General features: G+C 39.2%; 2 protein-coding genes across 5 annotated transcripts in view; both read right to left on the bottom strand.

The window, feature by feature from the left end:
• arhgef39 (Rho guanine nucleotide exchange factor (GEF) 39) overlaps positions 1-19,347 on the bottom strand; it is a 251,257-nt gene extending 231,910 nt beyond the window's left edge. For all 3 annotated transcript variants that reach the window (XM_058069021.1, XM_058069022.1, XM_058069024.1), the window contains exons 1-2: positions 19,260-19,347; positions 5,806-5,875 (exon numbers count right to left, since the gene is read on the bottom strand). In XM_058069021.1, the coding sequence (XP_057925004.1) occupies positions 5,806-5,875; positions 19,260-19,347 (158 nt within the window). The remainder of the gene's footprint in view (positions 1-5,805; positions 5,876-19,259) is intronic.
• LOC131126465 (microsomal glutathione S-transferase 1-like) lies at positions 9,109-19,303 on the bottom strand. Of its 2 annotated transcripts, none has more exons than XM_058069032.1 (4): positions 19,260-19,303; positions 11,480-11,605; positions 11,319-11,410; positions 9,109-9,514 (listed from the first exon to the last, which is right to left on the bottom strand). In XM_058069032.1, exons 2-4 carry the CDS (start codon positions 11,597-11,599, stop codon positions 9,268-9,270), a joined length of 459 nt encoding a protein of 152 aa, XP_057925015.1. In that variant the 5' UTR covers positions 11,600-11,605; positions 19,260-19,303; the 3' UTR covers positions 9,109-9,267. The 2 variants fall into 2 exon arrangements, with proteins under 2 accessions (XP_057925015.1, XP_057925014.1); XM_058069031.1 differs by lacking the exon at positions 19,260-19,303 and adding an exon at positions 11,717-11,771.
• Positions 19,348-25,850: the final 6,503 nt, after the last annotated feature.

Genomic DNA, 25,850 nt, shown 5'->3' with positions numbered 1-25,850 from the left:
GGCGCCGTCCGAGTGCAGGCTAGTCTGCTGCGTTTTTAGTGTTTAATAGCGATTTATTTATTACTACCTTATTGTTTTTTGTGTCGTACCGACCCCTTAAGCAAGTGTGCAGCTATGGATGTTCATCTTGTTACGTTTGTAGCTTGCTGTATGCTCCATTGTTTACACTCGGGAGCAGCTGTTAGCTTTCAGCATCCCTTTGCTACACCAAACGATCGGATATCCCTGCGGCGATACGGAGGAGGAGAGGCTGCTATGCGGGAGTGAACAGCGAACAAGACGGTATAAAGGTTGCTGTGTAAAGACGGTATTAGCTATGTTTACCGTGTGTTGTCATGGGGAACGTGAGATGGATAATCGATAATACAGCTACAGAGAGACTACCGTTAGTGTATCATGATTGCACAGTATATTGAACTTTTTCTATATTTAAAAAAGTGAATATACTATTTTGTTTCACCAGCTATTTTTCTATAAGATTGTTTACATTTTAATAAAGCTTGTCTAAATTCAGTTTATGGAAAAAGATAGCGGGATATACATATATCGTGTATCAATATTCTACCTAAATATATCGGGATATAGGTTTTGGTCCCTATCGCCCTGTCGAACATGAAACCTACAAAAAGAAAGAGTAGACTCCCGTCTTTCATCAGAAAGTTTGCTTCTACCTTTTTCTGTTCTTTAGTAATCAGCAGTAGAACATTGGTAAGTTTCAGGAAAATATCAGTTCCCCACTGAAGAAAAAAAAAACAAATCCAGCTTTTTGCAAAGACAAACACAGATTTGTGACATCTCAAATATCTAAACAACTACATCATCATAAACAACACAAAAATTGGTTGTTTTACATTTACTTGTCAACCGCAAAAGCCGTTCTGATAGCTTACAAGTGCTCTAAAGTGTCAATGCATTTGTGGAAAGTTGCATCATCACCTCTTTTTTTGCCTCCTCCGCAAAAAAACAGATGTATTGGGTATTGTATGTTGTTGGGATCGGGCGTTTGGGATTATAAAAACTTATATAGAGTACACATCCTTAGTATTGAATGAGTTAATATGACTGGTATATGTTATACAGTATTGCAGTTGACAAAATTTGCCTTGCCAAAGCATCTTCTTGCTTGACAATGTTGAGTGAATTGACTTCTGAGACAGCGCCCTCTGCTGGATTCATAGCTGCAGAACTCTTTTGAACTTATTATCACATCGTATGTTTTTGCTAAATTTGTAGTTATGTCAAAATTTATAAAAAAATAAACCGCAACAGGGAAGGAGTCACTAGTAAATGTACGAGCAATGGTTATTTTTAGTTTTTAGTTATGTTGACAACCAGCCAAACCGAGGGATGTCAACTTAAATATATATCACTTTGTAAATAATCATTGTAAAATAATCATAATCAGTGTTCATGACAATTCTTGAATCTTTTTGTGAATACAATTCAGTCACTTTACTTACTCTCTTAATAAGATAAAGTACAAGGCCAAGGAGGTTACACAAACAAATAGCCAAATACATATAATATATACAGTTTAATCTACACTGACCCATGCAGCCAGCTGACTGGTCTTCATATGTTTCAATCAGTGGCTGAGCATGCATGGCTGGGGTCAGCAGATTGCTTATGCTGATCCCAGTGATTGGAGAGCAAGCGATTACCATAAGCAATTTGAATTTTATTGATTTAACCTCTTGCGTGCAGTAATTGAAAAGCGTGGGTCTCTCTCTTTACCATTGCATTCCTCTTTCCAAGTATTTTTCCAGCTCACTTTTTCGGCCCGTGTTTTGTTCTTTGTCGCCTTTTGTCGCTCCTCAGGCCAGGAACCACCAATACCCAATCAATGGAGCGTGGTGACAATGGATAATTTACAGTCTCACAATCATCACGGCGGTAGCAGAGGTCGCACCGAGTGTCCGTGTGTTTTTCCTTTTTCATAAGAATAATTTTCTGATAATTCTGCCCTTGAATAGACTGTCATTACTAATCACCATCGCTGACACAAAAGCCCAATTTCTTACTTAATTACAATTTTTATTTCAGATAACAAGGACGGCCTTAATTGTAAATTACTGAGTAGAACAGACAAAATAATGATACTGGCATTCCTTCATTAAAATATTCCCGAATGTGCTCCGTATCTTCTTCATTATACCAAGCCATTATGGAGAAGTAGATTCCGCCCTCAGATCAATTAATACATGTAGAAAACTCCACCTGGGAGAGACACTTGTGCACGTGCATTCTCCATTTTTCATCAAGCGGCCACCATTCCTCACAGTCAGGGGAGGCGGAGGGTTAGGGAGGAGGCCACGATTTCTTCTTTTAATATTTTAGTGCTCTAACTTAAGCTTCCAAATTCTCCCCAGGTAGGACCACTAGATCATCCTGACATTTCAAAGTAGTGAAACCTTTGGAGTAAAGCGATTTTTATTAAAATCTATTAACATAATTTATGCTTGTCAGGGTGCCCCTTCCTCTCCAGTGCTGAGTTGTTGGAGACGGTGCGGCTCGTATGCCATATTTCACCATCGCCGGCTCCGCTCGGATGGGAAACGAAGCTTCTCCGACACGTGTGACACGGTCATGGTGATTACGGTGGGAGCCGACTTGCGCTCGCCACTATCTGGGGACTTCCTGTTTTGTTATGAAGCCTGTTTTTAGTTCTGTTTTTACACTACACCGGAAAATGTACGCACCCAGGCAACATTTTGGCGTATTTTTTACATTTACACCATTTGGCTGTGAACTCAACACTTTCTTCTTCCATGCCACCTTCCTGTTTTGCAATGAGTTACTTCTTCAATGTTTTATACATGTAAAATTATAATTGTAAAACTATAAAAGCAAGTTTTGTGTTAGGATTTGTTAAGCACTGATGACAGGTGACATAGTTGACTTCCGCTTCCAGTTGTCCTTTTTGTTTAGGCATATTTTTTACATTTACACCATGTGGCTGTGAACTCAACACCTTCTTCTTCCATGCCACCTTCCTGTTTTGCAATGAGTTACTTCTTCAATGTTTTATACATGTAAAATTATAATTGTAAAACTATAACAGCAAGTTTTGTGTTAGGATTTGTTAAGCACTGATGACAGGTGACATAGGTGACTTCCACTTCCGGTTGTCCTTTTTGTTTCGCAAGCTAAGTTTTGCGTTTTGTGGTAAAAAATACTGCAAGAACACAGCTGGACCTACACAAGTATTAACAACACCATAAGATGCATGGCATATTGTACACACCCAGGCAACATTTTGGCGTATTTTTTACATTTACACCATGTGGCTGTGAACTCAACACCTTCTTCTTCAATGCCACCTTCCTGTTTTGCAATGAGTTACTTCTTCAATGTTTTATGCATGTAAAATTATAATTGTAAAACTATAACAGCAAGTTTTGTGTTAGGATTTGTTAAGCACTGATGACAGGCGACATAGGTGACTTCCGCTTTTGGTTGTCATTTTTGTTTTGCAAGCTAAGTTTTGCGTTTTGTGGTAAAAAATACTGCAAGAACACAGCTGGACCTACACAAGTATTAACAACACCATAAGATGCATGGCATATTGTACACACCCAGGCAACATTTTGGCGTATTTTTGTGGCATGTGGCAGTAAACTCAACACCTTCCTCTTCAATGCCACCTTCCTGTTTTGCAATGAGTTACTTCTTAAATGTGACTATATTAACAACACGATAAGATGCATGGCATATTGTACACACCCAGGCAACATTTTGGCATATTTTTTTACATGAAATGAAAAACAGACGTTCCCCAAGAGACCATGTGGCGGTGAGATCAACACATTCATCTGCAACGCCACCTTCCAGTTTTGCAATGAGTTAATTCTTGAATGTTTTATGCCTGTAAAACTATAACAATGGGTTTTTTGGTAACATTTGGCAACCAATGGTGGCATAATAGACAGGCAACAAGGGTGACTTCCTCTTCCGGTTGTCATCTTGTTAGCAAGCTAAGGATGTTTTGTGGTAAAAATACTGCAAGAACACAGGTTCCTCTATAATAATATTTAAGTGATGAATTTGGGTGAAAAGTGGGAATTTAATGTCTTGACTGATTTAAAAGTTTGGACATTGGAATGGTTTGAACGGGTCAAGATGTGGAACTTCTCCTAGCTCAACCTTCTCATTTGTACTGTAATGTTGTACTATCAGCTTAGTAGGATGTCACCATATGTCCAATAACTTTTCCATGATGCGAGGGAGGGAAGTAAAGATTTTGTGGCCTGAAATTGTCCACCTGGCGATACCCTATTGGTTTCAATTGCCATAAATCGTTCCTGCTTCCTGTTCATTACATTTCCAGGACCTTAGGTGCTGCTGTTAGATATAAATATCTGCTTCATCTCTGCGTGGAGCGCTACTTTGAAGTTGTATCTAATTAAGCGGCGATGACGTTAAAGAGCCTACCAATAAGCCACAAAGTGCGTGAATGACAGTTGATGAAACACACACAAAGGAAAGAGAAGACGTAGTGATGTGACACCTTCAAGTACACACGGTACGGCATCTAATCAGGCTGTCACACTTGAGACTGTAAAGTGTAAAATCAGTGACACACACAATCTACAAATTTCAAGTGTGCAAGGGTAAAGACTGCGTAATTAGTCATAATGCAGCGCTCGGTGTACATTTTTGCATCCTGTATCCATGTATGGCCAACTTGTAATGGAGAGTCCATTGGTGGAGCCTTAGCAGTACTTACAGGTAACACGTTGGTGGACGCCAAGTGAGAGAGCCGTTGCCAAATTGGTGTCTTCTTTGCTGAGTAAGTCTGGTCATTTAATCTCATGAATTTAATTATATTCCATGTTATTTGCTTTACTTTCTGACTTTCACGCACATATCGGCGAGATGTTGTCCAACGTTTAGCTGCCATTTGTTTGTTTGATACAGTAAACCTCGGATATATCGGACTCGGATATATCGGAAATTCGCTCACAACGGACAGATAAAAAAGAAGCGATTTTTCTGTAATGCATTTCCAATAAAAATTCATTGCATATATCGGATTTTTTATAACGGATTTCAGTTATCAGTCATCAGTCCCGTTCCAATGCATTTCCATGAAATTTCCCTCGCATATATCGGATGGCCGCATCGTGGCGCTCCGATTCGCCGAATCGTGACAGGCCGCTATACAACGACGTCATTTGCAGCGTTTGCAGCGTTGCCTGCGCGTCCAGGTACATTGGAAACATAGTCAAGGAAGTGCCTTTTTATAACGGATAAAATCCCATTTACGCATATACCGGATATAAATCCGATAGTATATGCATAAAACGGACATTTTCCGGTATACGCATATAACGGATTTCGCTTATATCGGACAAAACCAGTGGGAACAATTGAATCCGATATATCCGAGGTTTACTGTACTTCGTCTTGGTCAAATGGCGTATTAAATTAAAGCTGCTCAGCAAGATATGTTTCATGTCATGTGTTGGCAGCTCGGTTCTACATGGCAGACATGTTTGTTTTGTTTTGGTACATCTGCACACTGTGAAGGAAAGTGGGTGTTGGTCGCTAGCCAAGACACTACACTGCACACATATGCCCATCACATGCTTTTTCATGGAATTTGATGGCCGATTGATCGAAGCATCCCTAATTTATACCTTCTATATGTAATATATTGCAGTCCTTGGTTCACGTCTCAGTTGGCACACTTCTGTACTTACTTATTTAGTGCCTAAGTGTGTTCACACTTAGAAATACCGCGACACGCATTGCACTGTTAGTACCCAGAAATACCAGAAAACGATGAATGCGCATTTGACTTACCGCACTGAACTGTCGTCATGTTGTTTCCATGGCGGAATGGTACAGGCGACCTCGAGTGGTTGCAATTCACCTTTGAAAAGGAGAGAAAACGTGGTTAAATATTGGGATTGTTATTTTCGCTAAGTGCAGAGTGGATTTGGGATGCCCTATCAGGAATGAAGTGTACGTATCGGAGAGTACTGATGGAAGTATTTAATTTGAGACAAAGAGCCTTGCTTGGTATGGGTACTACATTGTTTCTGTGATTTGACCGAAAAGGAAACCAAAACTTTGTCACGTAAAGAGGCCATCAAAATTGACAGATGCCACTCAGGTTAACCACTAACAAGAAACACAACCCGAATTCATCATTTTGATTGGATATTATTTTTGAAAAATAAAATGACCATGGGCGGCACGGTGGTCGAGGGGTTAGCGCGCAGACCTCACAGCTAGGAGACCAGGGTTCAATCCCACCCTCGGGCATCTCTGTGTGGAGTTTGCATGTTCTCCCCGTGCATGCGTGGGTTTTCTCCGGGTACTCCGGTTTCCTCCCACATTCCAAAAACATGCTAGGTTAATTGGCGACTCCAAATTGTCCATAGGTATGAATGTGAGTGTGAATGGTTGTTTGTCTATATGTGCCCTGTGATTGACAGCTGGGATAGGCTCCAGCACCCCCCGCGACCCTCGTGAGGAAAAGCGGTAGAAAATGAATGAATGAATGAAAATGACCAAGACATGTGGAGACTGGAAGACCAGACAAAAAAGCAACCTTGATGTATGAACGTGTAGTCCTGTTATCTTGCAGCAGCTAGACAGCTACCGTACGGATTACAGTTTCGAGTCCCCAGGTAGCCTAACATGCATGTTTGACGTTGCCCGAGGAAGCCGACTACCCAGAGAAATCCCGACATTCATAATAAAATGAAGCCAGTGGCAAAATATTAGCTAGTTTTGCAGCCAGAACCTAGCATAGACTCCATCTGTAAGTCCTGGGTGTGTCCAGGGTTGTTAGTTAAAAATGGTGTCGGGGTTGCGCCTCCCCCCACCACCACCCTAAGCTGTGAAATGCATGGCTTGTCTGAGGAATGAGAGACCCTGGAGGGCCGAGGGTCCCGAACAAATGAGCTCCCATAAAAACTCGTCTACTTATACAGAAACAGGACAGAATGCAGACAAGCAGCCGCCCAAAGCAGCCGCCCAAAGCAGCCTTCATGGCAATTTCATCCTACTATTTGCAGTGGCCACCCATGGGTTTCACTGCTCTGGAGTGACGCCAGTCACCTTCATGTGCGGCGAGAGGCATTCATCATATCAGCAGATGACACAGCGGAGCAAACCAAACACATTTTGGGATGGATCCCGTACCAAGTAAATGCAGGGATGATACTTTTACTAAAAGTAGTAAAACTAACACTCTTACTAAACACTCATTGCCCGAGCACAAGATACCAAAAGTATTAGGACCACATTGAAAAACCATAGTAATCAGATATTTCGAGAATAAAGTTTTAAAATTTAAGAGAGATTAAGTAAAAAAAAATTCTGAGAAAAAAAATTGCAAGATTAGAAGAATAAAATTGTAAAATTCTGAGAAAAAAATTGCAAAATCACAAGAATAAAGTCATCAATTTACATGAAAAAACGTTGCAATATTATGAGAATAAATTTGTAAATTTAATAGAATAAAGTCATAATATTCCATGTACAAAAATACAGCATAGCTTTTTTCTCATCAATTTATGACTTTATTCTCGTAATATTTAAATTATTTCTCATAAATTTACTGCTTTTTTTCCCTCTAATTCCAGACATTAGTTTCATAAAATTTACAACTTTATTGTCAAAATCTACTTTTTTTTTCCCCTCAATGTGCCCTAATACTCCACTGTATGCCAAAATAAACACAGGTAGTACTGCTGATACTTTTTGTGCATTTTTTCAAGAGCATTGAAACATTTTGTGATATTTGCCTTGTGTTTATCATAACAACAGAATAAAAGACGAGCCTTGTGTTTATCATAACAACAGAATAAAACACGAAACAAAGAATGTAACAATTAAACAATATATAACTCTATGAGACACTGCAACAATAAAAGCATTCCCTTTTATTCCATGCAATATGAGCAAAATTCAATAGTACAAAATAACCCAAATCAAAAAGCTGCACAGTACGAGTGTGTGAGTGTTTTTGTACTGGTTGAGCAAAAGAAAAAAAAAAGCACCATTGTGGTATACTTGTGGAATGTTGACAGCCATGTTAATGACCTTGCTTAAGCTGAGGCACTTTTATGACCTGCTCCTAGTCCATAAATGAGCCCTAATGAGAGAGCGAACCGGTTGACTTTTAAAATGTCGCCCTCTTGTGGACAGCAGGCGATGTGTCTAGTCTGTTCTGCATCTATCTGGGTGGAGGTGGCATGGTGTTCAAACACGCACAATGAAAAACTGACATATTGGCTAGAAAGGGCTTATTCATTCTGGCTGTTTTTATCAGATGACTGCACATTATTATAATAATAATAATATCTTTTTCTTATCAGTCGCTTACGGAAATGAATCATGAGCCAAAATACACCGTAATTATATATACTCATTAGAATAGAGAAAGCAAAACTCATTTTGCAGCTACTTTTCCCAAATATTACATGTGATTAATGCAAAAATAATGTATGTACACAGGGTTGTGATGATATTACTCAGTATCGTAATCATTGGAAATTAAATTAGTCATCGGCATTAATTATACTGTAGTGGATCATTTTTTTAATACAACTTTCTTTTTAAAAATATGGATATGTCCTTTTCATCGATGATTGCTGCTGTAATTTATTGTTTTTTAGTGATTAGAGAATCTAATAGTGATATTATAGCATTTATATTATATTATAGCAAAGCCAATTCTTTACTCATCTTCCATATTTTCATTTAGTTTTAGTTTATGTACAGTAATCCCTTGTCACTTCTAGCGTCATGTCACCTGTTTTACAATACTATATTGATTAATTAAAAAAATCATGCTTTTTCTGAGTTGAATAGGGCCAATTTAGGCTATTTAAATGTATATTTAACTTGTGTTTTTTGCCTGAATTAAACATTTTCAAGCAAAAAAAAGACTAAATGACCTAAAGTACAAATATAAAGCATTCAGAAAACGCATTCAAAGACATGATATGTGGAAATGTGCATTTTATAGAAATATATGAACAAATTCTGTCTTTGGAAACATTTCATGATATTATAACAAACAGCTACAAAGTATAGGACAACTCTGGCAACTCACATTTTTAATTGACATTATAAAATAATATTCATATCTTTCAAGAGGGTAGAAAATGTATTTTATTTTGCATTTATTTCATGAAAACGTATTACAATTAATGCAGAAAAAAACTTCAACAAAGCAAATTAATCCTGAGCGTGAAGCAAACATCAGATCAAAGTAGTGGTGGTACTCGTGTTCCGCTGTCGTCAACATCATATCACGAGAACCTGACTCAGAGCGTGGTACGCCATGGAGACGGTGACCAGGAGGCCAAGGAAGAAGGACAGAGCCCTGCAGGGCTGAGGCAGAGCGCCAATGTAGGAGATGGTGTGGAAGACCCGAGAGGCAGTAAAAATGCGGAAGTGAAGCAGAGCAGCCGAAAGTTCCGGTCCGCTCAAAGTGTAGAACAAGCCCACCAGCACGAAGGGAACAACGTTCTCCAAGTCGTTCAGATGACATCTGGTTCATAAAAACATAAAACATACCTTAATATGACTGGAATCGACGATGAATAGCGATGTGAATGAGATTATATGATAGAGAGAAAATTATTCTCTGGAAATTGATTTCAAATGACCGAATTGTGACCTTAAAACCGTAACAGCTTACAGTTACACCCCTATTATTAATCATATATTTTGTCACCTATAAGCTGTATTTCTTTCTTTAAATATACATAAAGAGTGTTCAAAGTGCAGCCTAGGAGCCATTTGTGGCCGGAAGCTCTTTTTTTTTTTTTATTGAGCCACGGCACACTGTAGGATGACATTAAACAAAGCAGAAGCTGTATTGTAGCAAGAAAAAAATGAAATGATGGTACTAATAATTAATAATCTAAAAATGGCCTTTGACTCTCACATATACCTCTTTAGAAAATGACAATTTTATTTTTGTTACAAAAGGTTTGTATATCCTTGGTTCTCACGGAGTGTGAAAACTTTACTCTTTTCATTAAGAAATATAGATTTTTAACATAATCTGTCATGACTAACAGCTAAAATAATGCAAAAAAAATAAAGCTAAAATAAAATAAGCTAAAAATGTCATCCAATACTTCTCTACAAAAGGAGGAGAAATATGATCTCAGGGAAGAAGTACATTTGAAACACTTCTATGCTAGGACTACGTTAGCGTTAGCATAGCATTTCAGTATGTGGAATCAAACTATGGAATGGATTGAGTAAGGGAATCAAACAATGCACAACGATGAGCCAATTCAAGAAACAATACAAGCATGATGATGTGCTATATATATCACTATATTGACACACACTATGGTACACATTATGGCATTGGATGCTCATATCACCGAGTACTTTGGTACGGGACAAAAACTAAAAAAAAAAAAAAAAAAAACTAAAAAAAAAAACCTTAAACTGTATTATGGAAAGCAGGAAGTGAACAAATGTAACAGTTAGTGACTGTAAAAGTACCAGATGGAGGGGTAGGATTTAATAAGCTTTGCTTCTTCCTACTCCTTTTGGACATGTGGAACTGGGAACTGATTATGGGATGCACTCAATTGGAATCTGATGCATGTTCAAATGAAATTAAACCATAAAAAAAATGTTAATAAAAAAAATAAAATAAAAACTCAAATTATATTATGGAAAGCAGGAAGTGAACAAATGTAACAGTTAGTGATTGTAAAAGTACCAGGTGGAGGGGTAGGATTTAATAAGCTTTGCTTCTTCCTACTCCTTTTGGACATGTGGAACTGGGAACTTATTATGGGATGCACTCAATTGGAATCTGATGCATGTTCAAATGAAATAAAACCATTACCATTACCATAAAAACGTCTGTCAATGGGCCCATGGAAAGCAGGAAGTGAACAAATGTAACAGTTACTGATTGGTTCTCAATTATTTTCCGTCATGCCTTCAATGGGGAACAGGAATGTTTCCCCCCCCCCCTTGATTTGAAGTACTACTGAGAAACTGCTAATATGGATTCATCTGTACTGTACAGACCGGATGGACAACATGGACAGTAGCGAGGCATTCAAGTGTCTTCAAGAGTCAACTTACATTCATACACGTTGGCAGGTCTGCACTAATATTGAAAGTCCTTCCTGCCTCTCGTGCCCCCCCCTGACAGTTCAACGCATCCCCCAACCCCAGGGGGGCCCGCCCCTCTATGTGAGAAGCACTGGCTTAACCTGTTCAGGGTCACGACTTGGCAGTACACAAACAAAGTACTCACACTCGCAGCTACGGACAATTTAAAAGAAAGAAAGTATGATTTCACGGCCGTGACTCACCTTCGGACTCGCTCTACATCTCGATCAGTTCTCAGCTGCTTCTTTCTCTCCTCTGCGGACTTAAGAGCTACATCTTCCTCATTGGCAAAGGCCTAAAATGCGGACAAATCGTTTCACGTTGCTTTCTTTTTATCGATCATTGATCAACTGTCGTTACCCACCCCTCTGGAGAAGCGGTAATACGCTGTAAGAGGCGCCATCATCATCACCTTCAGGATAACAAGAAGCGCGTAAGAGCTGAAAGCCCTCAACACCTCATCTTGCATCAGGTCTGCCAACATGATTCTCTTTCCAGCAAAGAGACATAAAACCGCTATTAATGCAAAACCTGCATAAAGTATCTCAAAGCAAGCTCAATATTTGCATATTTTTGCTAAAAAAAATGTGGATCAGCTTACCAGCTGTGGAGACACTGTGGAAACAGTTGCAGTGAGACGAGACTGAACCTGTTACATAAAACAAGCCGGCCTTTCACCTAGTAATTCAGGAGGCGGGATCTAAGTCCCGCCTGGAGCACTTCCTGTATTATCTGTTGTGCAAAGTCACTGTGATTACGCGGCAAAGGTATTCACAAACAATGACGATGCATAAAATGCTCTGCATATTTAACTGATGAAGCTTTGCACCGAGATAACGACAAAGAAAAGGACAAAGTGTTGAATGAAACGCACTTTAGACTTGATGAGGGATTACTAACGACAAAGAATGAAGTCGGACATTAGTAGCACTTTTTTTGCATCGAAATATTGCAATTGTGACATACAACAGCATAACATTAAAGTGTTAAAGTGTGTGGTGGGGGGGGCTTTTGTTAGGGGAGAATATAAGAAGGAAGTGTTTACATCAGGGGTCACAAACTCAATTTACCTGAGGGCCACTGGAGCTAGGGTCTGGGCAAGGCTGGGCCGCATCAGGTTTTCCAAAAAAAAACAAACGCATTTATTAAAAACAGAAAAATATTTTTTCAGTGCTTTGGTTCCGATTTTCTACAATAAAAGCTCTGATAAAAAATTCCACTGTTCTCAAATATCTTAGTTTTTATTTTTCTGCACAAAATAAGATGAAAAATGAATAAACAAATCAAGAATAAAGACAATCAACAATCAGTAATAAATAAATATAATAATAATAATAAAACGGCAAATAATAAAAACTTTTGGTGGGTATTTTTTTCAGACTAAAATGAACAAAGCATTATTTGAGCCCTGCAGACATGACAAAACGACTATAGTCACATTTATACTCTTTTTATTTACAACATATTGCGCAACTGCAGGGTCTTGAGACACATGCTAACTCGCAAACTAGAGAGCTAGCGACCTCAACGGTAGCCTTCAAGTTATTTCCTTTAAACTTAAAAAAGCCAAAAACTGACCACTTCCACACGGATAGGGAGGATAACTATTAACAGTTATTTAACCTTTAACATGAAAATTAATCAAACGTAATATTTTTTCTGGACCACTTCCACACGGATAGGGAGGATAACTATTAACAGTTATTTAACCTTTAACATGAACATTAAACAAATGTAATAATTTATTCTGGGTACATGATACCATACAGCATCCATATCAAACTTTCATATCAAGGCAGGGGCCTCAAACTAGTGTCCTGCGGGCCACATTTGGCCCGTGGGCCGTGTGTTTGCGACCCCTGGTGTAGATGTTTGTTTGTGATGCAGCTCGTTAAGTAAAATTAGATTACATATTAGCGTGAACTGAAAGCTTTGTGTGCAGTCATATTACCTAGTAATATTATATAAAATGTAAACATGATACAGTGTAGACGTTGTGGCAATTTGAGACAAAAACAAGCTTGCAAAATGTCAGGGAATATATTTCTCCTTATAAAAACAAAAAGTGCTATTTTCTCCTTGGTGGATTTCGACTGCTGCATTTAGCGCTCTCTTCATCTCTCCATCAAACCTCAAGTCAGCGCACGCTCTCCAGACGGCGGCTAGACCTGACTCAGAATCACTTTGGTCTCAAACTCCTGTCATTTCTCTTTTAATCAAGTGCGTGTCATGTCGCCATGTTTGGGCGCCAGGTGCTCGAAACGCCGTGCGCTTGAACAAAGAGCCGTGCCTTGCCAACATGAGGCGCTTTGCAAAACACCTGCCAACCTCGTCGCGCTGTCATATATGGCGGCAAGCCTCGTCGGCAGAGGAGTAGCTGACTGTTCTAGGACGTCGTGAAAGAGCATCAGCTGCCAAACACAAACGGAATGTCGGTAGTTTATTTACATGGCCTGAGGCATGTTTCCATGGTTTTGACACGCTGATACATGTGGAAGCGTGACATTAATAACAGGTGACGCACGAGCCATCAGTGTTGGTTTATTCAGCGCCTGACGTTTTCCCTCTGCTCTACGCTTTGAACGGGGGAGGATGCTCGCCGCTGTGTTTGCGCTTGAAACAAATCGCCTGTTATGTCGCCCATTTTGAGCGGTCATCATTCCTGCAAGCGTTTCAGTCGTCTCTCGCCACTTTACGGTTCCAACATCGTGCCCTCACGCTATCGCGTTTTAGAAAAAATAATTAGCTAATAAATGATTGCGGTTTCATGGTTGACTAGTGCCTGTTATAAGTAAAAAAAATAATAAAAAATATAAACTGTGATAAATGAGGGATTAGTGTACACAAGAGCAGACTCAAACCAAAACGTACTCTAACCGAATCAATTTTTTTCGCTATGAAGAAAATAACATTTAAAATGTTAACTGCCCTCACTCTATCGCGTTTTAGAAAAAAATAATTAGCTAATAAATGATTGCGGTTTCATGGTTGAATAGTGCCTGTTATAAGTAAAAAATAAAAATAAAAATAAAAATAAAAATAAAAATAAAAATAAAAATAAAAATAAAAATAAAAATAAAAATAAAAATAAAAATAAAAATAAAAATAAAAATAAAAATAAAAATAAAAATGTTTGTCTATATGTGCCCTGTGATTGGCTGGCGACCAGTCCAGGGTGTACCCCGCCTCTCGCCCGAAGACAGCTGGGATAGGCTCCAGCACCCCCCGTGACCCTCGTGAGGAAAAAGCAGTAGAAAATGAATGAATGAATGTATATATAAACTGTGATAAATGAGGGATTAGTGTACACAAAAGCAGACTCAAACCAAATCGTACTCTAACCAAAACAATTTTTCGCTGTTAAAAAAATAACACCTAAAATGTTAACAGAAAACACATTTTTGTAGTTTTACAATTACAATTTTACATGAATTAAACTGCATATAAATTATGAAATAAAGGGATAAATGAAGATTTAACCCAACTTTATGTCTTTTGGTAGGTTCCATGTTTATACAGCCACAGAACACAATATTCTGTGTACCTTGACTGAAGAACTGAAGGGGTTATCTTTTAAAAAATGGCCCAGTATTGGTCAACATAATTGGCTTCCACTGTAATAATAAGACAATAAAATATAAAGTTTTTGGTACATGAGCATGTTCCCGTTTCCTCCACTGACCGCCCGAGTCACCCATCACAACACGACTTGGCAGGAAAATATTCTCACTGTATTTCTTTTTGTTTAGCTTCAAACGGCTCCCATGGATTTTAAATTTCAGCTGCCAAGGCTTTGTGTAGCAGATTCCCCAAGAAAACTAACGTCCTGTGATTTCCCACAAGGAGTGGTAATGGCTAAAAGCTGCATTGATTCCTTGCCAGCCCTGCCAGTAATTGGGATGCTAGCTGCGCTGCGTTGCCATTGATTTCTTACGGTCGCCAGGTTATGCCGCCGGTGTAGGACAACAATGACTAAATAACAGCCGGGCCAATGATCTTAATGCCAGAAGCCAAGCAAAGCTATTGATTTCATTACAGAATGCCTCCTAGGTTCTAGGCACATACATTTTTTTATTGATCACAACTGGTGTCCACATTACTTTCACAGCTGTCACATGCAGCCGCCAATCAATGAAAGCAGAATTTTGCAACTGCATAGGTACAAGGGTGTTGATGGGTTGGAGAAGGGGGGGGGGGGCAATAAATTTAGCAACATATACCGGTAATCAGGATTTGGAAGGTGACCCTCGCTGATGGAATTGATAAGTGGGAGAGTTTTCACTGCAACCTGTGGGTTAAACCATAAATATTGTGTGATTAACTTGTCCAATTGGGTTTCATTTGACCCTGTTCACACGCCGGTGGCCCAAGGGCGGCAAGAAAATAAGACATCAGATTAGCAGCCAAACGGGAAGAAATGCTCAGATAAGACTGCCCTGATGATACGCTGGCAACGTCAAAATGGAGAAATCATATTTAACTGGATGGACCGACAGCTCGGTAGTACTTACAATATGAGCCATTGGTTGACATTTGTGCATATGGTCAGTCAAGTTGAAGTTCTTCTTTGAATCAGAAACAAGGATCTCTCGTAACCCTTAGATGCATAAGTGGGTCAAAAATGTTTTCTTGAAATATCTTTGTAATGACATTTTTTTTATCATTTCATATTCCAGGTATTCCTCAAAAAATATGTTTTTGATATCATGCCATTCACATTTTTAACTTACCTTTTATACATTTTAAGAATTTTTTGTTTTTGTGTTACTACCCCAACCTTCCATAAGTGGGTCAAAAATGTTTTCTTGAAATATCTTTGTAATGAATTTTTTTTTTATCATTTCATATTCCAGGTATTCCTCAAAAAATATGTTTTTGATATCATGCCATTCACATTTTTAACTTACCTTTTATACATTTTAAGAATTTTTTGTTTTTGTGTTACTACCCCAACCTTCCATAAGTGGGTCAAAAATGACCCGGTCAAGGTTGTTTTCTTGAAATATCTTTGTAATTAAATTTTTTTATCATTTCATATTCCAGGTATCCCTCAGAAAACATGTTTTTGATAATATCATTTTGTCAGGAATAGTATCAAAAGCTAATACAGTAAACCTCGGATATATCGGTTTAAATTGTTCCCACTGGTTTTGTCCGATATAAGCGAAATCCGTTATATGCGTATACCGGAAAATGTCCGTTTTACGCATATATCGGATTTATATCCGGTATATGCGTAAATGGGATTTTATCCGTTATAAAAAGGCACTTCCTTGACTATGTTTCCAATGTACATGGACGCGCAGGCAACGCTGCAAACGCTGCAAATGACGTCGTCGTATAGCGGCCTGTCACGATTCGGCGAATCGGAGCGCCACGATGCGGCCGTCCGATATATGCGAGGGAAATTTCATGGAAATGCATTGGAACGGGACTGGAGATTTTGTCCGAAATAGGCGAAATCCGTTATAAAAAATCTGATATATGCAATGAATTTTTATTGGAAATGCATTACAGAAATATTGGTTCTTTTTTATCTGTCCGTTGTGAGCGAATTTCCGATATATCCGAGGTTTACTGTATCGAAAGCTGCAGTACCGATCACCCCTTGTGAATATTGGTTGATGCCGTTTGCAGTTACTCCAGCCCATATTCATCTTGATATGCCATTTTTTTATCATAATAAACACGATCAAATGCAGAATTTAGAAATACTCCTGTCATTCATGATTGTCAGTCGTGTCATTTCATATGATGAGTGTTATAACACACACATGGGGGGGGGGGGGGGGGTACTGTATTCATAATGGTTTTCCCTGTTGGTGGTAGGCTGCCCCAGTGCTCGCGGTGGTAAACCTACACAACTTTCCCCTCCGAATGTATCTTAATGAAGAAGCTCATTAAGGATCAGCAGTTGCACTCCACTCTTAATGAGCGCCACACAGCTGCTCATTAGGCGCCGGGCCTTTAGGCTTTGTCTTTTTACTCACTACCGAATGTGGCCCAGAACCCTCATTATGTCCACCTTTTTAGCAAGCCATTGTGGAGGTGGCTGATCAAACTAGTTAGCGCATCTGGCAGCATATAAAAGCCTCGTCACTGGCTGTTAAAGGCTGTCAGAACGGTCGTAAAAAACACGAGGTCTGGACATGAATGGAGTACGGTAAAGTTAAGACAATAGTGCCAATTAACCGCTCAACCACCGGACAGTATGGATCATATTAAAGACAGATGGGTTATGCTTTGAAAATAAAGTGATACTAGGATTGGGTGGATCCATCCAAATATCAGTAGTATCAATGCCAAACCCTGTATCAATATGATTGATACTAGCATGATATGGTTGATATTTTCAGTACTCTTTATTTTCAGAAATACTGTGTACAACTTAATTCATCACAACTAAACAATAGTTTTGTTGGTGTTGTCGTTTGGAAATACAACAATACATGTCATTTATACTACTATACTACTGGTGATGTTTGTTGCCATTCTATTGGCCCTGTACATTTTCTGAATATTTAATAATAATAATAATTACTTGATTCAGAGAATATGTGCTGTCATATTTCCTACTCCTTACCATCTCCAATGCAGTCACAACACTTTGGATCCTTCATCCACTTCATAAAGTACTACGTTTGCTCCGCTCAACCTTCTGTAGTACTTCCGAAATTGCTCCCTTTCGTCCATCTGCAGTTGGGTACTTTTCAAAAAAAGTAATTTGCTTGTGATGAAAATGTATTTCAATGTTACATATTCTGTTGTTTGCTAATTTCTCAAGCACACGGGTGAGTAAGCCAGCATTATTGGCAGTGAAGGCCAAGGAATATATCCATTCAGAATACAACTCTCCATTTTCTTCCATGATGTATTCATGGTTATAGATAGCATACCATACCATACCACACAGTCAATGTCGTTTCCATGTATCACTAACTGAACAAACCGCCCCCTTCCCCTGCTCATCCAATCAGCAGTGTATGCTGTGTAGATGCATTCACGGACTACCAGTGAGACGGATATTTCAAACTCTTTTTGAAAACGCACATTCCGTGAAAAAAATAAAAAATTCACAGAGCTTGGTGTGGGAGGTTCAAGAGCTGCATGCCGCTCTGGAGCCACGGGTTGCCGACCCCTGAGTTAGGACACCAATTATGTCTATAGCTCTAGATTGTAGCTGCTGTGGGCCGTGAGCATGCTGGAGCCTATCCCAGCTGTCTTCCGAGGGCAGGGCACACAATTTTCAGTCAATTTAAATTCATTTGTGAATACAAAAATTACATTTTGGTCTTAAAATCCAGCTTCTTGATCCATTTCTACATCCCGGAATGAGTACAGGATGTCCAATAATTCCAATTCCAGCATGGATTTTAAATTAAGTAATCGCTATGTCTGAAATATGCACATTTTACTGAATTTTATTGAAAGATAAATGACAAGGCAGGATTGTATGTACGTATAATGTCACATATGTCTGAGAATCTATTTACCCAACACTGGTTTCATTCCTAGCAGAATATTTGAATCAGACTTTGTTGTGAAGAGCAATGTAGAGTTGCGTTCAAAAACACCACATCATTTAAACCTACTTCACATGTTCTCAGTTCTCAGTGAATTGTCTGGAATTTCTGAGCATCCTTAAAAAGAGCAAATTGTACTTAAGAGTACATTAAGAGTTACAGAGTTAGTGATATGACTTATCTGGTTTTATCTGCATTTCTGTTTAATTAGGCCATCTTCCCCTACTACCACCAGTTCTGCACACACTGCAGAAATAGCCAATTTGCTCACTTTACCCTTAATTATATTATCAATAATTAATGATATTCATCTACCTTACTGCAATGTTAATAAAAGCTACAAATTAGCATAAACACATAACTAAAATGCATAAACACAAATGCACAGCAACATAACATCTAAGCTATCAGCAGCCCACTAAACACATTGAAGTGGCATGCTAGCAATACGTATAATGAATTGGTAGCAATGCCGAAGAGGCTAGCTTAGCTCAGCAGTTAGCGACCGGCTCGGCGGCTGGTTGCGTCAGGCACACAGTACAATCAAATATCACGGTGCAAACAGCGTCAAGCATTGAACGAATGAAATATAATGTAAAGGTTAAAATAAAGGTTACTCACGTTTATTGACGCACATGGTTAGCGTTTGAACCTCAGAAACAACGTCCGTGTTACGACAACTCTCACAGGTGCAGCTGCCGTGTTGCATTTATGTGCGCATCTAGCGTAGGAATCGGGAGCTACATTTAAACACATGTTAGATTAAAAACAAAATAGAATGGACACTACGAAAACAGACTTTTGGACATTTGTTGTGTGTTTTTTATATATATATTGTCATTTTAGGTTTACATGTAAGTGTGATTTAAACAACAATAGCAACAAAAAAATGTTGCAGGGAAGTGGCTATTGAGCTATTTTTAGAACAGGCTGGCAAGCGACTCCTTAGAGGCTACCGGGGACCATGTTGGTGACCCTTGATAAAGACATTAGAGACAAAACACTGTTGATATTTCTTGTTTTGCCAAATGTGGCCCGCAGGACACTAGTTTGAGGCCCCCGCCTTGATATGAAAGTTTAATGTTAGTTTGATATGGATGCTGTATGGTATCATGTACCCAGAAAAAATTATTACGTTTGATTAATGTTCATGTTAAAGGTTAAATAACTGTTAATAGTTATCCTCCCTATCCATGTGGAAGTGGTAAGTTTTTGGCTATTTAAGTTGAAAGGAAATAACTTGAAGGCTACCGTTTAGGTCGCTAGCTCTCTAGTTTGCGAGTTAGCATGTGTCTCAAGACCCTGCAGTTGCGCAATATGTTGTAAATAAAAAGAGTATTAATGTGACTATAGTCGTGTTTTGTCATGTCTACAGGGCTCTAATAATGCTTTGGTAATTTTAATCTGAAAAAAATAATTTGTCTACCCACCAACTATATGTGCTTTCTTAAGTTTTTATTATTTGCTGTTTTATTATTATTATTATTATATTTCTTTATTACTGATTGATTGATTTTCTTGATTTGTTTATTTATTTTTCATCTTATTTTGTGTAGAAAAATAAAAATTAAGATATTTGAGAAGATTTTCTTGTAGAAAATTGGAACCAAAGTGAAGTTTTTTTAATTTTTTTGTTTTTAATAAATGCGTTTTTTGTTGTTTTTTTGGGGGGGAAAACCTGATGCGGCCCAGTCTCACTCAGACCCGAGCTCCAGTGGGCCCCCAAGTAAATTGAGTTTGAGACCCCTGGTATATGGCATTGAAATTGCACTGCTGATGATGCGTTCAGGTCAGAATAAAGTTAGACGGGAATGGCAAAACTCTTAGAGGAACTACGCTGTGTTGCTGTTTATCGTCCTAACAGAAAGCCGTCCTGCCGTAATGCGGATATTAATCACACAAAAATTATGTAAATTAGTTCCATCCATGAAAAACCTAAACAGGGGTGGCAGAAATACAAAGTTGAAGAATGCAGTGCACTTTTATGAAGTGTTCCAGATGGTTATTACGGTTATAGAACATCTCATCTCTGTTAAAGCGCTAACTCAAAGAAAGTGCGGAAGAAGCGAGCAGTTAGAGAATTGTGGAAGGAATGTCATACTGAGAGTTTGGGGTGTTGCCGTGCTCATTTCCTCGTATGTGCTTGGCAGACTAAAAGCAATGCACTCTGGGTGATCCAGCCAGGCTAGGATCTCGCACAGCGGGAGGGGCAGCGCCGCCTCATTATGGTGCTATTTTAACAAAGCACTTTCTCTCCTCTCTCTGCAGAGTTGCACGGAACCCGCCGTTCAATATCCCATGCCTATCCTTTCAGGCCTCACAAAGGGATATAAATCTTTCCGGGCAGGATAATTACCAAGATAATTTTATCCGTAATGATACTTGTCAGTCAGGGGTGGTGATGAAATTTAAAAAAAAAAAAAAAACTTCTCTACTGTGAAGTTTCCAGCTCAGATTTATCTGTAGATTTATGCAGGGAAAAAGAAACAAGTAAATCTAACAAACTTTTACGTCTTTAATGAGAAATATCGCCATAATCCTTGCAGCATTGATCCATTGTAGAGTTTATTTCTCACCTGGTCTCAGGTAACAAGTCAAAGTTTGCAATGAAGGTTTCAAGTCAACACCAGGTCAGGGTTAATAGTGTGACCCAATGTCACCCAATACATTGAATGTATTTACGACACTTATGAACATATATTTTGCACTGAACAGGAAGTCACAGTGTCAAAGTTTAAAAAGGACCTATTATGCTTTTTCCATTTTTCTGACCTATAAATGTCGTTAGTATGTCGTATTCTCGTGTTTAACGGTGCCAAAGCTTCAGATAATGATGTTCCCGCATTTGGAAGTGAGCCCCAAAAAAGAAGTCTGGGATGGCTCAAAATGCTCGGTTTCAGAGGGCGTTGCAAAAAACGTTCCTTTGTGATGTCACAGAGGAGCAGGCTTTAGCTCAGGTAGCTCGGGCTAGCGATGTTGTGCCAAGATTGTCTGCAGTTCGTAATACGCGGCACCCTTCTGAGCGGTATCTCTGACATGTGTCCGACAATGAGTGCTCCTCCTCGGGCAGGCGAGGTGAGTTCATACACGGTAAGTCAGGGGTCAAATTAATAAATTAGAATAAATAGAATATATATAATAGAATAAATTGTTGTTCATCAGGAAATATTTTTGGGGTGTTACCAAAGAAAGTTTTTTTCTGTGGGTTATTGTGTGTAGCTGCTCCATAGGAGTCCACAACTCAATAATAGGCCCCCTTTATTGTTATGAAAATAAACATTATATTGACATCGTTTCACACTGCTTGGCATTGACGATGAGTTAACAATACTACAAAATATTGGCATATTTGACATAAACTCACCCATTTGTCAATTTGACAAAAAGCAGTCAATCATTGTACAGTAGTCCCTCATTTATCACAGTTCATCGGTTCCAGACCCAACCATGATAAATGAATTTCCACAAAGTAGGATTACTTATATATATGTTTATCAAAAATGTTTGTAGTTATAGTTTAGAAAATTTGTTCACAACCTTCTAAACATGATTTTTGACATTATTGGAGCAGTCTAGGCATGAAATAACACCCCTGTATTATTCAATATAGTAGACATAATAACATAAAAAGAGCCATTTAGGACGTAAATAAGACTCATAATTGTGTGTTGCTGTAAATATGTTCCGGTGTTGGACAGGAAGTGACGTTACCCAACATTACAGTGACATCACTGACATTACTGTGAATGAATCGTAGTTCATTTCGTCATTTCTATGCTGAAAGATGCTTAATTTAATCAAAAAATGTGCAATATGCAATACAATAACAATAGAATTCAAGCATGGAAACAGCAGATTTATGTTGTTTTTTTTTTTTTATATGATCATGAAGCTGCAAAATTGAAGCATCGATGTCAACTTAAGCCTGCATTTTTTCGCAAAGACACAGACGAGTTGTCAACATAAGCGGACTGACTTAAGCCAGTTCCACTGTATCTGTCACGGGAACACATCAGTCATTCCACTCGGCACCTAATTTGCTGTTCACACACTTGCTAGCAAATACGCAGGCAAATCTCAGCAATCCAGGACAGGCCTTTTAACAAAAAGGCGCACTTGATCATAGCGTGGCGCCAAAGAAAAAGCAGACGCCCTCGCAGCAGAGAAACGGCACACTTTGATCTCGAATCGGAATTTTTCCAACTTGTCTTAGTGTGTTTTTTTATTTTTAAAAAGGGACTACTTAAATTATTTCTGAGATGCTGTTATGAGGCTCGGTGGCAAAGGTAAAGGCCTCCCGTGGATAAGAGGAGATAAAAGCTAAAAAAAAAAAAAAAAAATAACAAAAGACATCACTGGCTGGATGTTATAATATTTAGCATAAGCAGTGGCAAACATTTCTTCAAGGAATACACGTCTTGTGCTTTCTTTTAAAAAATTAACGCAGAGGAACCGGGACCGTGTTACCCGTTGTATCGCTCAACAAAGGCGACGGAACAATCGCTTGTGTCAAAGTTTGACAATGACAGAATTAGAGCAGGGTTCTTCTCAGCTCCGTGTCCCCCCACAGGGAACCTTGGCGCTCACAACTCCGAAAAAGTTTACTTTTGTTGTCATTTGAAATTACGCTAATTTGCATTTTTAGCCGAGGAAGCGGGTGGTGGGGGGGTATGAAAAAAACAATAATGCCACCAAGAGGGCTGGGAAGCAACGACGCATCTTTGAAATGGAACCTCGGAGAACTTCAATGGGATGTCTCGGTGATCATAGAGTTTTAACCAATATCTCATTCAGGAGATTGATTAAAATCATATTCTAGCTTCCTGCTTTGGAAGATACCTTCAAAGTTTTTGAATTATTATCATTGACTTGTCAATGGTAATTCCTGCAGATGTTATCATTGATAGAAGCCATTTTTTTTCGAGCAATCTTGCTCAAATTGTACAGACAAGTGCTTGCCAGTCCCGGAAAAATGTGTACCAAATTCCATGATGATTTGGCGAAGCACCTTGAAGTTACAGTTCCTGATTTGTCGTGATTTCAAGTCAAACGGATCTTAACAATGGCGCCACCGTTACCCGTCTCATACTGTCATACTGGTTCGGAAGTGCTAAAGAGCTTTACAGACCTGGTATTCGGCGACCAAATCTGGTTCTTGACTTGTCAATGGTAATTCCTGCAGATGTTATCATAGATAGAAGCCATGTTTCTCAAGCAATCTTGCTCAAATTGTACAGACAAGTGCTTGCCAGTCCCGGAAAAATGTGTACCAAATTCCATGATGATTTGGCGAAGCACCTTGAAGTTACAGTTCCTGATTTGTCGTGATTTCAAGTCAAACCGATCTTAACAATGGCGCCACCGTTACCCGTCTCATACTGTCATACTGGTTCGGAAGTACTAAAGTGCTTTACAGACCTGGTATTCTGCGGCCAAATCTGGTTCTTGAGTTGTTTCAGGGAAGATGCGGTGAGATGGTGTGGGGTTATTAATACCCCAACCCCCCCAGTTTGGTGCCTCCATGTTGGAGTCGTTTCTCTACGCCTTCTGGTTGGGGAAAGGGTTCTGACTGTCGTTTTTGCGTACAATTTGTGGGACAAATGGCAGTTCAGAGTACCTAACCTTCTTGGAGTCCATCAGAGGGGTGCTGGAGAGTAACCAGTTCTACTGGGAGAATTCAACGCCCATGTGGGACCTGGAAGGGAGTGATAGGAAGGATGGTATATTATGGTATGATGGTATGTTTTTGGACTTCGAACCGCAGTTGGTCGATAACTAACACCATGTTCGAACATAGGGATGTCCATAAGTGCACGTGGCGCCAGGACACCAGGACTTGATGAGTCGGTCGACATAAACAGGACTGACTTAAACGGGTTCCAGTCTTAAAAAAATCCTTCCTTGTTTGGTTTGTGTGTCATGTTCAAGGCATTCCCGGTAAAAAGTAAAGAAAGATTTGTTGTTATCGACTCAGCGTTCATCATGACTTCCACATTCGTATGAAAGCTCATTCAAGGTTAGGACAGGTAGAATTCAAGGAGACAGAGAGAGAGATAATAATTAGCCATCAGACTACAATGATATTAATGATACAATTAGACCAGGTCTTTGGTTTCCTGTGTGCCAGAAACAGGTTGTGATAGGTGATACCAAGGGACTTCACTAGTGTCAGTCCGATCCTTCTGATGATGCGCTGATCCCTCAAAAGTGGAAGGCTGGCACGCGCTCATTTCCCATGATGCACCTCTTGCCTTTGAGCGCTGACCTTGCTTGGCTGCTCCCTGGTGGCAGGAGAAGAGATGGAATACATGTTTGAAAGATCAAACCGCTCCGGCCTCACCTGTCTGCAACTCTCAGTTCGTTAGAAAAGTTGATCACCATCGATTGAGTTCAGCCCTGAGATGAAGCTGTGGACCATTTAAATATACGACACATGCTAACGGCAGTCATTGAGTTTTAACCTCTTAAACCTTTGATATTGTACTCAAAAATAACTCAAATAAATAACATCTACAAAGTCGACATCGGGGGTATCCAAAGTATCCAATTTCTTATTGGCAAATACAATGAATTATTAATTAATGAGGTACAGTAAACCTCGGATATATCGGACTCGGATATATCGGAAATTCGCTCACAACGGACAGATAAAAAAGAACCAATTTTTCTGTAATGCATTTCCAATAAAAATTCATTGCATATATCGGATTTTTTATAACGGATTTCGCCTATTTCGGACAAAATCTCCAGTCCCGTTCCAATGCATTTCCATGAAATTTCCCTGGCATATATCGGATGGCCGCATCGTGGCGCTCCGATTCGCCGAATCGTGACAGGCCGCTATACGACGACGTCATTTGCAGCGTTTGCAGCGTTGCCTGCGCGTCCAGGTACATTGGAAACATAGTCAAGGAAGTGCCTTTTTATAACGGATAAAATCCCATTTACGCATATACCGGATATAAATCCGATATATGCGTAAAACGGACATTTTCCGGTATACGCATATAACGGATTTCGCTTATATCGGACAAAACCAGTGGGAACAATTGAATCCGATATATCCGAGGTTTACTGTATATAATTAGTAGGTATGTCGATATTGGCATAAAAATGACATATGGGATCATACCACATACTGCAGTATTAATTGGCCCTGTACCCTAGAAAGCGCCCATGAACGATACGGGAAAAGGCCGAAATGATACTGTG

The sequence above is a fragment of the Doryrhamphus excisus genome, chromosome 3 (assembly GCF_030265055.1).
Source record: "Doryrhamphus excisus isolate RoL2022-K1 chromosome 3, RoL_Dexc_1.0, whole genome shotgun sequence".
In the NCBI taxonomy this organism is placed as follows: Eukaryota; Metazoa; Chordata; class Actinopteri; order Syngnathiformes; family Syngnathidae; genus Doryrhamphus; species Doryrhamphus excisus.
The sequence above is the reverse complement of the archived record's forward strand: the minus strand, read 5'-3'. Positions and strand labels throughout refer to the sequence as shown.